This window comes from Bidens hawaiensis, unplaced genomic scaffold (assembly GCF_021521415.1).
Source record: "Bidens hawaiensis isolate Kalapana, Puna unplaced genomic scaffold, B.hawaiensis_p1.1 tig00003356_1, whole genome shotgun sequence".
In the NCBI taxonomy this organism is placed as follows: Eukaryota; Viridiplantae; Streptophyta; class Magnoliopsida; order Asterales; family Asteraceae; genus Bidens; species Bidens hawaiensis.
The window spans coordinates 599,319-615,677 of record NW_027491185.1 but is presented as its reverse complement, the minus strand read 5'-3'; the positions used below and the strand labels follow the sequence as shown (position 1 = coordinate 615,677).

General features: G+C 36.3%; 1 protein-coding gene across 1 annotated transcript; it reads right to left on the bottom strand.

The window, feature by feature from the left end:
* Positions 1-5,664: 5,664 nt before the first annotated feature.
* LOC143623158 (phragmoplastin DRP1A-like) lies at positions 5,665-11,297 on the bottom strand. Its single transcript, XM_077094126.1, has 16 exons — positions 11,163-11,297; positions 10,378-10,441; positions 10,199-10,303; positions 10,009-10,110; positions 9,858-9,908; positions 9,706-9,767; positions 9,513-9,603; positions 9,333-9,397; positions 8,500-8,694; positions 8,301-8,420; positions 7,697-7,767; positions 7,395-7,620; positions 6,473-6,523; positions 6,162-6,390; positions 5,950-6,089; positions 5,665-5,863 (listed from the first exon to the last, which is right to left on the bottom strand). Exons 1-16 carry the CDS (start codon positions 11,295-11,297, stop codon positions 5,735-5,737), a joined length of 1,836 nt encoding a protein of 611 aa, XP_076950241.1. The 3' UTR covers positions 5,665-5,734.
* Between the last annotated feature and the right edge of the window lie 5,062 nt (positions 11,298-16,359).

The window sequence follows — 16,359 nt, the reverse complement described above, 5'->3', positions numbered from 1 at the left end:
TTTCGGTTTTGGTCAACAGGGTGTTTTCAAGCGGAAATCAAACCCGGTTTTCTCTTAGACAAACAGAAAATCATGGCTTGAATATATTCAAATAGCAAAGTAAATCATCCATCACAAACAAAAGATATAACTACCCAAAACATCTTAAAACCAAACCAAAAGAATTCATGTTTATCGAAAGCAGGAGTTACTAAATGTTTGAAGGAAAAGAAAGTTTACCTCATCCGGTTCGGCTTCATCAAGACCAAGTGAATCACACTTCCTTCAATCAGCAGTTGGATCTTGGTCCTTGGCGGTGGTGTCCATTGCATCCTGATATTGAGCACTCTGCTCACCGATATCAGCAACCAAAGCTCCGGGATTAGCAGCTGGATGATCTTGGAATAAGCGTCCGAAGAAATCCTCCCCTAATGCTTTTCCAGTGGTCATTGCTTCTTCCAGCTCTTCCTTATCTCTAGCTGTCTGATCACCACCAGTTGAAACCTACAGACCTCCATCGGAAGCACCAACAGCAACTGAGACAACAGATCCTTCGGCAACCCCCGCCGGATTAGTAGTTAGTACCAAGGGCTTCTTATTCTCAGCAGACGATGACGAGCTCTCCGCCTCACCGACAGTACTCCCAGCACGACTAAGCACTACTATCAGTTTTTTTTACAAATTCTAGGTCTGCAAACTTAGCTCACAACACTTCTCGAATAAGAGTCAATGGATCCTCCTGTTCCGTCTCCACCTTGACTACAACATAATCAGAGGAGGACCCTGAACCGTAACCAAGGCTCTCGAATTCGCTGCCAATGGTTTTCTTGATCTCGTAAAACTCTGTCACCGATGCTGCAATCATATAAAGAGGCATCGGATCGGTTCCAGGGCCTTCATAGAGAGGATTAGGCCCGTTGCAAAAAGCTTCTGACTCATTTTCAAAGATTACACGACGACCACGGTTAACGCGAGCAAGAGTAACGGCGGCGCCATCTTCCACAAATTCAGTGTCAGCACTTGTTCCTCCAGGAAGTGAGGCCATGATGTTGAAGAGTTCGAAGAAACTTTTAAGTCCTCATTGTTAAAAGCACACTGTTGTTGTTCGTCGGCGGATCCACTACACAGTCAATAATAACGGAGGAGTTAGTTAGCTAGCTAGTTAGGTGTAAAAGTAAGAAGACGTGTCACTGGGTGACGTCAACATCCGTCAATGATGACGTGGCGCGTTGACGAGCAAACACGTCATTGTGATTAACTAACCCGAAGGTGCCACGTCACCTTCATCGTTGATGAACGAAACGTGCAGCATCGACGGAGTTAGATGACATCACCGGATGTTATAACTAACACGCATAACGGATGGTGCGGTGGTTCACCGACGCCGAAGTTATATGACGTCTTCGCATTTACAACGGAATGTGCACCGGCAACGTCGACGTCGTTAACGACGAAGACGTGCACCGGAATAAACAACAGAGCATAAGTAAACACGTAATGACGGTGTGGTGACGTAAACAAAACAGATACGGTGCGAGCATTACGTATCGTGAGCTGGTATGACATCATCCACCGTCGGATCGACGATTGGAGGAACACAATCATCGTTGTTAACCGCTGGATTGAAGACCTGAGGATCAGTCGAATCGGAAACCTCATCTTTCGCCATTGTTAAACTTCACTTGAGTTCAGTTGAGAGAGAGAGAGTTATGTTGAGTTGTGTGTGTGTGTGTTTGTTAGTGCGAGCGTAACAAACTCTCTTGGGCGGGAGTTATATGGTTTAACCGCTTTAACCAATAACTTGTTAACAGCTGCCAAACTACCCCCACAAGTTTCACTTTCAGTCCCCCAACTTACACTAACATCACATTACCTTTCCAAACTTATTTACCATATTAATAACATTAAGTAGCTTCCCTTCACTTTTATTAGTTGACAGCTGTTGACCCATTTTATTATAATTTATTAACGCCGTCCGGATTTATGTGAGTGCGTCCAGGTGATTATGATTTTTTTTGAACGGCCAACCAAACTCTTATTACCGACATACTAGCAAGACGCTAGCAAACAAGATTATACAACCGAGAAGACATCAACCGAGTACATATACAACATCAACGAACAGCCCCACAAAGAGACAATACAAAACAGAAAACCTGCACTAAGGCCGTGTACCCGATCTGTCCATCTTGCACGTGTCGAATCTCCGCCAAGCTTCCCATGTCATGTTTCCCATAGTCGCCCGATTTAGAATCCACAAGAAGCTCATAACCTTTACCTCTTCTACGATCACCCGAACCGAAGGCTCTTTGTGATTGAAAACAGCCTCGTTTCTGGCCCGCCAAACGCTCCAGAAGGTAGTTAAAACCACTTACAAAGTCTCTCTTTGCTGTTGTCCTGACATGGCTGACTTATGAATCCCCAACAAGTCACTGACGTGGAAAATAACTTGAGCTGGTATATTGCACCACCTCCAAACCTGTTGCCACACTTCGGAAACAAACGGACAGCCCGTGAAGACATGTTCGGTACATTCCATTTGCAAATGACAGAAGTTACACAGATCATTCACAATAGGTATACTTCGCCTTTGTAGTGCAGCCGCCGTAGGAAGTCGATCGAGGTTCGCTCGCCACGCCACTACGCAAACCTTTTTTGGAACCCATCTAGACCATACGAAACGTGATTGCAGCTGGTACTGTCTGTTTTCAAAGATTAGTAGTTTGACTGTACCTACAGAGAAGCCGCACAACCCATTAGGAGTGAAAACCCATCTATCCTTTGACCCATTCAGCGCCACATCCCCCAGAAAAACAAACAATTCACTCAATTCAGCAGCTTCAACATCGGACAACCCAACCCGCTTCCAGTTCCACGAAAAGCCCACACCCGCAGGGCCCATCCAGACCCGGTCTGCGACAGTGCAGCGCTGGTTTCTTTCCAGTGCGAATAAGGCAGGGAACGATGTGGATATTAATTCATCACCAATCCAATAATCCAACCAGAACATTATACCAGAGCCGCACCCAATTCTCCCTTTGAACCAAAGACGGGTATCGACATTTAAGCTCTCGAGGATCCTTGGGACAGCAGCGATTTGTTTCCACGGACCGCTAATAGACACCTTTGCTGGAATATTATGATTTAGTAGTATATTTTTGTTTCTTTGATAATAACAATTATGACAATTTATTACGATAAATGGTTGTTATATTTGTGTTTATCTGAGTATTTTTTTTTATCCAACTTTCATTTACAACATTTTGCTTTTATATTTATGTCATTCTGCCGTATAATTCAAATACATACTTTTGAGTTAATTACAATTTGTGCCCATAGGATGAACATCAAATTGCAAGATGCGACCTCCAACAGCCAACTCTATTTCGAGACAACCCACACCACTCGTTGACTGTTAAAAAGAGTGAAAAAGACCATTATACCCCATAAAGGTCAACTGTTTAATTTGCCAATTCACCCTTGTTGTTGATGAGGTATGGTACCAAACTCAAATTCAAACCTGAAACATGAGGACAAGAGAACATATAGAGTGAGAGAAAGAATGTCAGGACAAACATTCAATAAGACGATGAGACCCGCACAAGGGACAAAAGGCATAACATATTGGGGACCAATCCACGATCTCCACCATGGCTACAATAGCAGGAAGCGTACTACCCAAATTTGACATGTGAACAAGTAATAGATCACCAACACCGAACAAGCTCGACTATAAATACGATCTCATATCAACGAAGTAACGGTACGCTCGAAATCTCCATTACATCACACTCTCTTGATGCATGCACTCATGCACTGAGAGACCTTTATGAAGGCGACAATGGTCCTTAGCTGAGCCAGGGGCGGACTCACTTGTAAGGGAGGGATGTCCCCGTCTCCTGTGAAAAAAAAAAACTTTAATGGTATATCGGAAAATTTTCGACCGATCCCTGTAAAATTTGACCCCGACCCCTATGAAATTTGGAAGGCGAACCCTGTAATTTCAAGACGAGCCCCATGAGATTTTGAGACTAACCGTAATAAAAATACAATGAAAATTTTATAAATATAATTATATAAACAGTTTTTTCTATTAAACTAGACTTTAATATTAATAAGTCCATTAGTCTAATACCCAATCCAATTTTTAAGTCCAAAACCCAACTCAAACCCTACACAATTTTTACGAGATTGATGGTTCAAACAAAGAAACACCCATATGATTTTGATGAAAGTGATAAAAGAAGACTCCCGGTTGAACTCGCGACATACATCGATAATTTGAAAGGAGATAAACGATTTAAAAACTTGAATGGTTTAGCAAGTCTTGTTCAATTGATGGTTCAAACAAAGAAACATCATTCCTTTGCATTGCAACATTGTTGTATCGTTTATTGAAGTTAGCTCTCATATTACTCGTCGCAACCACAACCGTTGAAAGATCCTTTTCGGTGATGAAGTATGTGAGGTGATGAAAATTTAAGCAACAGTTGTATTTGTTACATTGAGAAAGACTTGCTTATCAATGTTAAAGTAGATGATGTAATGGTTAGATTTCAAAAAATGAAAACTCGTAGAGAACAACTTTAATATATTGGTTATCTAATATTTTGTTTGGTAATCCTTTTTTTTTATATATGACCCGACCCGATTCGACCCGACAGTTGTATTAGTACCGACCATAAAAATTCCCGACCCCGGTTAGAAAATTTCCTGAATCCGCCACTGCTGAGCTAAGAGCATCTCTCCATTCTAACCCACACCATACCTTCTTTCTTGTGATATTTTGCAGACCATACATCCATCCACCATCTGATCTGAAGGATTCAAACCTCCACGACAAATCCCTTTGGAAAAACTTGTATGATCCATACAATAGTAATCAAGTTTTAAATTTTTCCAATTAGGTAACTTATAAAATATTTTGTTCCAATTAAGTCACTAAAATTTTATTTTTGTTCTAATCCTATATATTTTACATGGATAGCATGTTATCTAGGTTTTTTTTAATTTTTAAATACTTTGACATTTCAAAATATTTTTTTAAAAATTGAAAAAAAATAGTAAAAGTTGAGAAAAATAATTTTTAAATTGCGAAAAATGGCAAAAAAAAATAGTAGAAAATTTAAGTTACGGTTTTGTATAAAAACACCATTTTAAAAAAAAAAATCAAAAAGATAGTTAGGTGATATTAAAATACTTAATAGTAGAATTAATAATTGCTTCGATACAATAGTAGAATTAGTAACTTTTCGCAATTATTAAGATTTTTTTTTCAGCTTCTCAGTTTTTATTCTTTTTTTTTTTGCAATTTTTCAAAATTTAAAATTTATTTTGTCAAGTTTTTACTATTTTTTTTTAAATTTCTAAAAAAATATTATGCAATATCAAACTCTTTAAAATAAAAAATTCCTAGATAACCTGCTATACAGGTAAAACATATACGCTTGGAATAAAAAGGAAATTTTAGGTACTTGATACTGAAACAAAATATTTTATGAGTGACCTGAGTGGAATAAATGAATAATTTCAAAACTTGGTTATAAAATCCATAAATATGAAACTTTAATTATTTTAAAAGGATATACTGTATTTGATATTGATTTTTGCTTTGACAAATATAATTTTTTGTTAAAATTTTACGAGCATATATCAAATCGTCTAAAATTTTTTTAACCAAAAAAGTAAATGGTCGCTAATCCGTTTCCAAACAAAAAAACATGATCCAAAAATGATATGTACGAGACGACTCAATCTACTTAGCCCATACAACTGTGTCAATCTCAGACTGTGCAGCCCGATATAGCTCTAACCGCCTTGCTATGTTTTGACGCCTTTGTATTATGACCGGATCTTCATCCAACATTTTACCCAGTTGTCCTCCCTACAAACAAAATAAATCAAAATATCATAACAACCAAAATATTCAAGTTATTACTTCTAGTTAACCTATATAAAACACAAATGTACCTCTTTTGCCCCCAATTCGGTGAAGAAACGATCGAGTAAGCTTCTTTTGGCTTCACGGACTTGACAATACACAACAGATTTAGGTATTGAGTGTCTTAAAGTTCCAACCACCATGTGAACATATGACAAAACATTTGATCCTGCATTTTGTGTAAATAAGATATGAGTTTTTAACAATGTTATGACTTATGAGTTGTGTCAATAATACATACCAACGCGACGAAGATAAGTGTCATTGTATCTATCGTAAATCGAATGAGTTGGATTCCCGCCCTTCTCAACGTCTTGTGGAAGCTTTCGAAAGAAATCAACTGTTAAGTAACTGCTTTCCATGTCAACTAACTGTAATGTAGCTCTTTTGCTTTCAATCCTCATTCTGTCTAATGACTCACATGCTGCATTCATAACTTCCACCTTAAGTGAAGGAAATTGTTTCAACTCCTACATTAATCAGCAATAGTACCAATTAAAATACATGAATATTAAGGTGTTATTATCACACATAGGGTCTTTAAAGACTCACCGCGGTCTCCTTAATTGACTTTCGAACCAAATCCTTCAGAATGCTGTGAACCTGAAATCAATAAAAAGTAAAACAACAAAAAGATTTAAGTTGTTTTTATCAAAAACTAGGGGTGTTAACGAGCCAAGCCGATCGTGAGCTACTCGAGATTGGCTCGCTAAAAGCTTGAATTGAGCTGAGCTTAAATGACATCGAGCCTAAAAATAAGCTTGCTTTAGTAAATGAGCCCGAGCCCAAGCTTCATTTATCGAGCTTGAGCTTGCTTACAAGCCTAAACAAGCCTATTATTTATATAATTTTTATTTAGCATGTTAAATATATACTTATATGACAATTATAATTATATATAAAACTATGATGAAGTAATTAGATAAAGGTGTATATAAATTAATAAATCAATAATAAACTAGCTGATCCCGAGCTTGAAAACCTACTCACGAGCCAAATTTTAGAATTGACGCTTGAACCGAGCAGAGCTTTAAAAATAAAACTTGATAAAAAGCTTAGCTTAAGAAACAAAGCATAAAATGAGTCGAGCTTTAAAAATAAAGCTTGAATCAAGCTGAGCTCGAGCCTAGACGAGCTTGGGCCTAAGCTTTCTTTTTAAGAAATGAGCCCGAGCATGAGCTTTACTTATCGAGCTCGAGCAGGCTCGTGAGCCTATGATATACATATATATATTCAATATTATATGTTAAATATATATTTATATAATAAAAAATTACATATAAATTTATCATTAAGTAATAACCGAGCCAAACTCGAGGTTGAAAATCTACCCACGAGCGGAGCTCAAGCTTGAAAATCTACTCACGAGTCGAGCTCGAGCTTTAGAAACAAAGCTCGAAACGAGCAGAGCTTTTGAAGGTTAAAAAAACCGAGCCTGGCTCGTTTACACACTATCTAATACATATTTGCATACCGCGTCAACAACAGCCTCAGCAGGAGGTTTGATGGTAACTAAGGAAGATTCAATAAGACGGCGATAGCCTTGTTCAGGGGCTATTAAATGAGGCTGATATCCATCAGCTTCAGTAATTAACTTTCTCACATTCTCCAGTGAAAGTTGCTTGTCAAACTGTAATCTTTTTAAAGAAGCAGGTAGTTGATTATCAAATACACCATACACTTTTTCACCACCCGGTCGTCTGCATAAATTTATAAAAAAAGTTGTTAAAATAACTATCAAGACTCATGAAATGGTTAAAGTATTCTAATACATACATGCCATCAAGATGCTCTTTAAAAATCTGATCAAAAGCACGACAGATCTCCATTATCATATATAATTTCGCCTGAAAAACATTATAAACACCATACGATAAAATATAAAGAAAGAACAAATAAATATAGGAAATGCTCAGGCTTGTCAACAAACTGAACAAATGATCAAACACGAACAGTTAAACGAACAGGTTTTGTTGTTTCGTGTTCGTTGGTTAAGAAAATGAGCATGTTCTTGTTCGTTTATGTCCACTCGTTAATAATATAAACGAACAGTTCGTAAACCTAACTGCACAGAGAAGAATGAGCTGACACCATTAAAAGTAAAGGTGAACAACAATGTGCTTGGACTAAAAAGGTAACAAAACTTGACTAAGTTGTAATGAGTAATATTTTAATTTCTAAAACTATAATAAATTTTAGCGGGCTTAAAAATCAAACATAAATGAAATAAATGAACGAACGTAAGAAAACATTCATGAACACAAATGCACGAACAAGACTTGCTCATGTGCGTTCTTTTAACTACATGAACAAAAACCTTCGTCCATGTTTGTTCGTTTGTTAAATAAACGAACATAAACCAAATGATTCACGAACTTACCCCGGCATCAACAGCAATGGGCTTCCCAAGGCGGCTTGATTCTGTTTCAAGATCAATGATTGTTCTGCTAATAAGAGACTGAAGACCCGGGATTCGAGACTTAATGACAGATTCCAAATGCTGAAATTATGAATCATTGTGAGAAATTGTGTATCTTTTAAAAGAAAACAAAAACCCTGATGAAAACGATTTAATCTACCTTGGAAAGAAGTTTTCCTAAATGTTCAGAGCCCATTCTGTTGGCAAGATGACTGTATTCAGGTGAATTAGTGAAATATTCTCGTTCTCTCTTTCGAGCATAAATCATGTCAATGTTTTTGTTGATATCAGCTTGAGATCGGTTGACCACACCTATCCAAGGGAAATTTAGCCTATATGATCTACCTTCTAGTATCTGCCAAACACAAAGAACAGGGCCTACAGTTAAATCGGCCTAACAAATTCCGCATATTGCCATAGGCTTGTAAAGTAACCAAATGAACACGAACAGGGCATGTTCTTGTTTGTTCGTTTATCTTTAAGCAAACAAACAAACGCTTGTTAACTGTATAAACAAACGTAGACGAACGAACATAGATGAAAACAGATGAATGACCTAAACTGAACTACAACTAAATAAAAGTAAATGTGAACAACAATGTGTTGGTCCTAAAAAAATTTTAATGAATGTGAACGAACGACCTCAAATAAACATAAACGAATTTAAATAAGCGATTGGCACATGTTTTCATGATCATTCATTTAACTAAATAAACAAACTTTTCTATCCATGTTCGTTCATTTATTAAATAAACAAACTCCCCCCTGAATGGTTCACTAAACTGTTCAGTTTGTTCACATACCTACAATTCTACATATTGGAACCAGATTTTGTAGTGTAATGGCCATTTTGAAAGTAAAAAGGTAAGTTGTCAAATTAGCACTTTCAGGAAAGAAAGTTCGATTTTATAGCGTAAACCCAAAATATTTGTGTTGTGAAGCAATATGCTTGATTCAGATAATATATGAACTGTAGAGTGAAGGCTGGCTTACATTAGCTGCATCAGTACCCTTGTCCATAAGATCAATCTTTGTCAAAACACCAAAAGTTCTCTCCCCTGTGTATAAATTAAGATTTTAACTAATTAGAAAACTAAAATTATAAAAAAAAGGTATTATTTAGAAACAAATAAATAATAACATATTATGGTAAGGAGAAGATTTATATATTACCTTTCGGGTCCACTTCACGAGAAATTTTGATTGCATCGGATGTTGCAAGGTCTTGGTTAGCAGGAGAAACTGCTAGAATAATGCAATTAGGCTGTAAGAAAAGAAGGATAATATGTTATTAATTATGATATAATAATACATTACCTAAATAATTAAATGTCCAGTTTTTAAGAATAATCTGAAAACAATATACCTTCTCAATGTAGGACCGTACCAAATTCTCAATTTCTTGCACAATGCTATCTGATTGACCATCTACAAACATCATATAAGTAAAACTTTAAGATTTGAATATTTGATCACAGAAATGTTACCAAAATAGCAAAATGAATTATGTAAACTCACCAACAGCTACTTTTGTAAGACCAGGAAGGTCAATCAGGGTCAAGTTTACAACTGTCAAATATATAAAATAAAAGTAGTAAGTTGTTGTGACCAAGAGCTGCAGAAAAGATATTTTATGGTCATAAAACATGATTATAGATTTATATCCTACCATTGGGAGAATATATACTGAGATATATAGGAACAGATGAAATCTGTTTGGTACGACCCGTCTCTCGGTCAGTCTCATCAGCAATCTCCTTCCTCACAGCAGCTACACAACATAAAACCTTGAGCTTTGCATTTCAATAAAGCTTGCAACTTATATTGAATAAAATGCCATATAATTATGTTGATCATACCAAAATCAGTGAACCTTTTTCTTGGCAGGTGAGCAAACTCTGCATATTCTCTTCCTTCTTCAGCCCTATGAAGTTGTAGAACAAGAGGACGCCGTGTAACAATCCCTGAATATAGATGTTTTCTATTGCTATAGTTAATTATACACGGATTTATGCTACAAATTTGAATATTTAATTACCAGATCCACGAGGTAAAAAATCCTTCCCTACGATACTTTCCAGCACAGATGACTTTCCAGAACTCTTTAAAAAAAATTATGATGAGTCACATTAATCATTTAACATATGTCACATCTAGGGGTGCAAAACGAGCTTAGCTGATCACAAGATACTTGAGATCGAAGCGATAAAAGCTTGAATGAGCCGACCTCGAGCCTCAAATAAAGCTCATTTAGTTATCAAGCCGGAGCTTGAGCCTTGTATTAGAAGCTCGCTTAGGCTCATCGAGCTTTAGCGAGCCTTGGGTATTTGCAAGTTTGACCAGTTTTAGACTTCTATGTACTGATTTCACACAGCACAGCCGAGCTCGAGCCAGGCTTTTGCTCGATTAACGTACTACATGAGCTCGAGTCGAGCTTAGGCATGCTTAAAATTCTTCCCAAAATACACACAAATATTTGAAAACATATATATAAGCTAATTAATAACTGACAATAACAGTTATCAGGAGTTAAATTAGATCAATTAACACTTCAACTCAAAATTTATAACAAAAACATCTCATACAAAATTTATGAAACGAGCCGTGCTTAGTAAGTCAAAACGAGCAGAGCTCGTGTTTTAGCAAAACAGCTCGAAACAAGCCAAGCTCAAGCTTAGAAAAAGAGCTCGAAATGAGCCTAGTATACTGTAACATCATAATTCATAAACATGTATACACACAAACGTAACTTACGTAACTCTATATACCTAATACAGTATAATCAAAACACGTTGCGAATTGCATATATATATATATATATACCTGACCGCCAACGACGGCGATGGTAGGCAAGGCGTCCCAAAGCGTAGGAAGTTGAGTGGAGGATTCGTCACCGAAATCGCCTAACGCTGTGCATGCTTTCTGTAGCTTGTTCACCAGATCGATCAGTGTCTCCATTGCAAACACCGGTTGATATATCGATTGATGATGATATTAATAAAGATGATGAAGATCGATTGATTAGCTAGGGTTTGAGAGTGAGAGAATAACGGACGGAACGAATTAATTAATTAATGTAACGGAAAATGGGGATGATTTATTATTATGAGTTGGGTTAATGTACGTTTATGGAAGCTACATACGTATTTAGGGAATGAACGCGTTTGCATGTGGACGGACGTAACCCCGTCTCTTTTATTGGGATAATTACCGCTTGGGCTACCTAACATTGTATGTGATCGTGAACGTATAAGGTTGTCTTTTATCATTGGGTGTTTGAGATAGTTGAGCTTTATTCGTTGGTTGTTCAAAAAATATTATTCATATCAAATAAAACTTTACTTTTTAGTGATATTACTTTCATTAAGTTGGTGGGGTATGAATACGTGATCAACCTTCATTGATTCTACGTAGTAGCCCTCTTATTCAAATAAGGCCACTAAACACCTATCTAGTCATCTACAATAAGCATCCCGTAAAACACCTAATAACATGTCTGGTCGGATGTCACGTCATAAAAACATTATTTTTTTAAAAACAACAAAAACTCATGCAGTAAGAAATCCTAGAAACACTCAAAAACATTGTCATGTGATCACCATCTTTAACCAAAAAAAAAAGTATTCAAGATCCCCCGCCCCAACCTGGCCCCACCACCTAGAAAAAATGGTGTTTTTGGGAGTTCATATGAAAAAACTCAACTAAAAAACGTATCATAAAAACTACATCCACAATAAGAAAAAAACTGATGATGTGGACAGGCATCAAAAACACCGCCTAAAAATACCTTATTGTGGATGATCTCATTTCAGTAGTGACATGAGGCCACTGACTATGGTCATGCTGCTGGTCAGTGACCAATCAGTTTTTTTTTTATTTTTTAATTTTTTATAATTTTAAATAGTGGAATGGTAGAGAATGATGGAAAATGAGGGAAATGATCCATAGCCCTCGTTGAAGGGTACCGAAGAATGAGGGAGGCAAAGCTGACGTAGCGCTGGCGTGATGAACGAGGGGTGATTTATATGAACCATACCCTTTAGTCTTATAATTTAAAAGATATTTTAAAACTTAGTATTTTACGTGAATATAGGTTTTATTTTTGAACTGTAAATTTCTTTAATACCTTTTTTTTGGATTTGAACAATAAACATCCCTCTCTCAAACCTAGATATTAAAGATTTTGCTCTGGTTGGACAACCAAATCAATAGCACGTGAAAACAAGTTTAATGCAATATATTTGATTATATAGTCCTTTTGTATGTAATGCGTGCATTTATTCACGTATTCTAGGTATTAAATCATAGTTTAATACTTTTAAAAGGTTTACGATAGATTGTGCAAGTCTTGTTACTTGTTTGTTGGTATCTAGTTCGTTATTCAAATTAATTAAAAAGTAAAAGGCAATTTGTGATATCCAAATTGGTCTATAAGAAAGGTTGTAGCATGAATCCCATATTAGCAAAGTTAAATGAATTGAACTTATTCAAACATATGATACATATCTATATGGTTTAATCTAGGAACAATTTTCAAAATGATCCAAAATAAGAAAGAGAACAAAAAATGATCCTAATTATGTCCACATTCCCAAACTAACCCATCAAATATGTACTGACCAGACGCTTTGGGAAAATAAACGACCATATTTTTAAACCAATCAAAAGCTGACATGTGTAAAGGTTCTGACACACCAGACGAGATTTTTAAAAATCTCGTCTGTTCCGACCATATTTTTAACTTAATTCACTTTAAATAAACAGTCTACCAAGACTGTTTTTTAATGTTTCTTATCTGGTCAGTCCATATTATTATTTTTCCTAACTTTATCTTCTTCATCTTTATTTTCTTCATCTTCTTCTTTAATTCTCCACATTATTTTTCCTAACCACCAACTCCACCCTCATCACCACCACAAACCACTGTCATAATCCTGATAATACCCTTCTTAACCTCCTCCGGCAAAGAAAACCCGTCGGTGGTGGAAGTTTCGTGTAGTTTAAACCGAGATGGGTTTATAGTGGGGTGGTGGTGAGGCTAGTGAAGGTAGTGGTGGTGGCGGGGTTGGGTGTAACACCCCGTAACCGCAGCGGAAACGTAAACGGGATGCAACAGACACATCTGATATCAACAGCATTGCTTATAAAGAAAACACCACTACATTAATTTACATCATATTACATTGTTCCAAGTTTAGTTCCCGTCTAGGCGTTAACACATAGGTTTTACCAACAGTACAATAACATATTTAATACAAAATGATCACTAAGCTTCCACAAAAAGCACGCATCATTAAGCATGTAGCACTTATTCCAGTTTGGGAGTACCTAGAAAGCATGTAAAGAAAAGGGGTCAACTACGAATAGTTGGTGAGTTTCACTAATTTACACAACTGTGACAAATCATTATAATAATCATATATTAGCGATTTAATTATACTTTAACGGACATCTGGGGACACTGTTAACCCAGTACAGTACCCATTCCGGGGGCAAGTTAACCCAGAAACACTTCTAGGGACCCCTGGGGACACTGTTAACCCAGTACAGTACTCATTACGGGGGCAAAGTTAACCCAGAAACACCTCTAGGGACCTCTGGGGACACTGTTAACCCAGTACTGTACCCATTCCTTACGATTCCCGTACAATCAAATATTTATAAATTCACGCAATTCCATGTGTTCAGTATGTACTTAAACATTTCAATAATAACAAGCTTTCCGCCCCGGGAAAATATTTAAAAACACATTCAGAAAAAGGGGCTCGTGAAACTCACCTTATCGCAAGCAGTAACACAGTATGTGAGCTATTAATCCGGATCTGTAATACGATCCCTAAGCTCGTTACTATACAATCACTATTAATATAACTTTAACCGTGTTAACCGGTACATCTGGGGACACTGTTATTCCAGAAACACTTCTACGAACTCAGATTGTGATATCGTTTAGAGTTCAATAGTCAAAATTACCATTAGTCGTTTTTCCCGTTTTGCGTGCCTAGCACAATTATTCGTTTTTACGTTTCAAAAATGAGTTTGATCACACCCGACCCGAAAATAGTTGTTGATTGATAATTTAGTTAAAGTTGTGAAATTAGAGCTCGGTTTAGACGCCCCGATTGGCCGCGGGACCCGTTTCCGTCTTTAATGCACCGGAAACTGTTAAATCGGGTAAAAATTACTCAAATCATCCGAATTATTTTCGGATGATTCATTTTTACTTATTTAACTCAATTATATGAAAATAGTTCATTTTTCGAGTTTTTATACACCAGTCAGCTCGCTTATGCGAACTTTACCGGTTTACGCGTTTTAAGCTTTAAAAGTTTGTTTTTATCTTCTTTTTAGCACAAATAAATATCCGTTTAATCTCGGATCTTGAAATTTTGCACAAATCACTTTTTGACAGTGGGGATTTTTATAAAAATATTTCCAGAATTAATTTTTATATTTAAAATTTATTTATCTATTTTTAAACACCATTTAAACACTAAATATGTCGTAAATACCAAACGATCTTAGGAAAATCCCAAATTTTTCCTGGATGACCCTTGCCATCCACATAGTCCCCTGTAATTTTTCCAGAACCAAAATCTCATTTTACATGCCATTTTCACTAAAACCGAGCTAGAAAACCCTAGAACTTGTTTAACCGAAAAGCCTACTTAGACTTTTCCAACTAACCTCAAATTTTGTGTGTGACTTATACATATTATAAAAAGCTTATCTGAAATTTTCTAGAATTTTTCATGATATTTAACTATTTTTCACCATTTTTGGCCAAAACCGAGCATTAAATTCACCAAATATTCATCATTTGTCCAAAAATTACCAAAGATTCACAGAACTCATATTTTCATATATCTAACACCTCTGTAAAATTTCATGACCTAACTCCACACGTATCACAATCTGTCCCAAAACTCAACAACATACAAAAACAGAACTACCTTGAGTTTCTAGCTTCAAACCGCAAGGATCTCGCTTTCTAGCCTTTGCTAGCAACTAGATACAACACCTACAAGCACAATAACACCACACCAAGCAAGTTACACCCACAATCAAGCCATTTCTTTCATGGTTTCGGTTATGATATAAAAACAAATATTTAACCGTAAAAATTCGTTTTTGGTTCGTTTAACTCCTTTCTTGGACCAAGATCCCTTGTATAACTTGTATACATCACTTGATCATGCAAGAATCGGTTCCATCTCGGGTTTTCACCCTTTTTCACTTGAAAACCTCATTTTCTTGCAAGAACACTCAAGAAACGAAGATAACACGTACATAACACTATCTTTACCTCGTTGTTCTTGCTAGAACTCTCGGTTCTTGGATGAAATTGTTGAGAGAAAAAGATGGATGTGGAATAGCTTGGTGAAAAAAAGAAATGAAAGGGTTATGGGGTTTACCCCATTTCCGATCGGCCTAAAGGAGAGGTGGGGTGGGACCCACCTTTCCATTCTAAGCCACACATTTGGATTTCCACAATCCGGATAACGTTTTGGGTAATCTGGTTCAGTTCGTTTTTCGGTTAAATGTTTAATTCGGCTTAAAACGTGGCTAAAACGTTCGTTTTTTCGGCTTAAAAATGAAATTTATATAAAACCAATTTATAAAACTTTAAAAACTTAAACCATGACTTTCATTAACTTAAAACATCATATTATTAATAATTGCGCATCTTTTTCGACTTGATCGATAGTCTCTTGCTCGGTTTGGTATTAAAGGTTTCGTTTAATGTACCGACGTACCATTAAATCGAAGATCCTTTTTCTGTGCTTTAATTCACTTATCCCGAAGCTTTAATACTTCGTAAACATCACTAATTATTATATATTTCATCTATAATGAAATCCCCGATCGTTCGGGCTTCAATAACCGTTAATCGGCTAATCGTATTTCCAATACGATTAACTGTATAATCGAGTATAATCCGTAAAGTGAATCTTACATACTCGTATAAACGCATTATAATTCATATATTCATTATTAAATAACACATAAATAGTATATA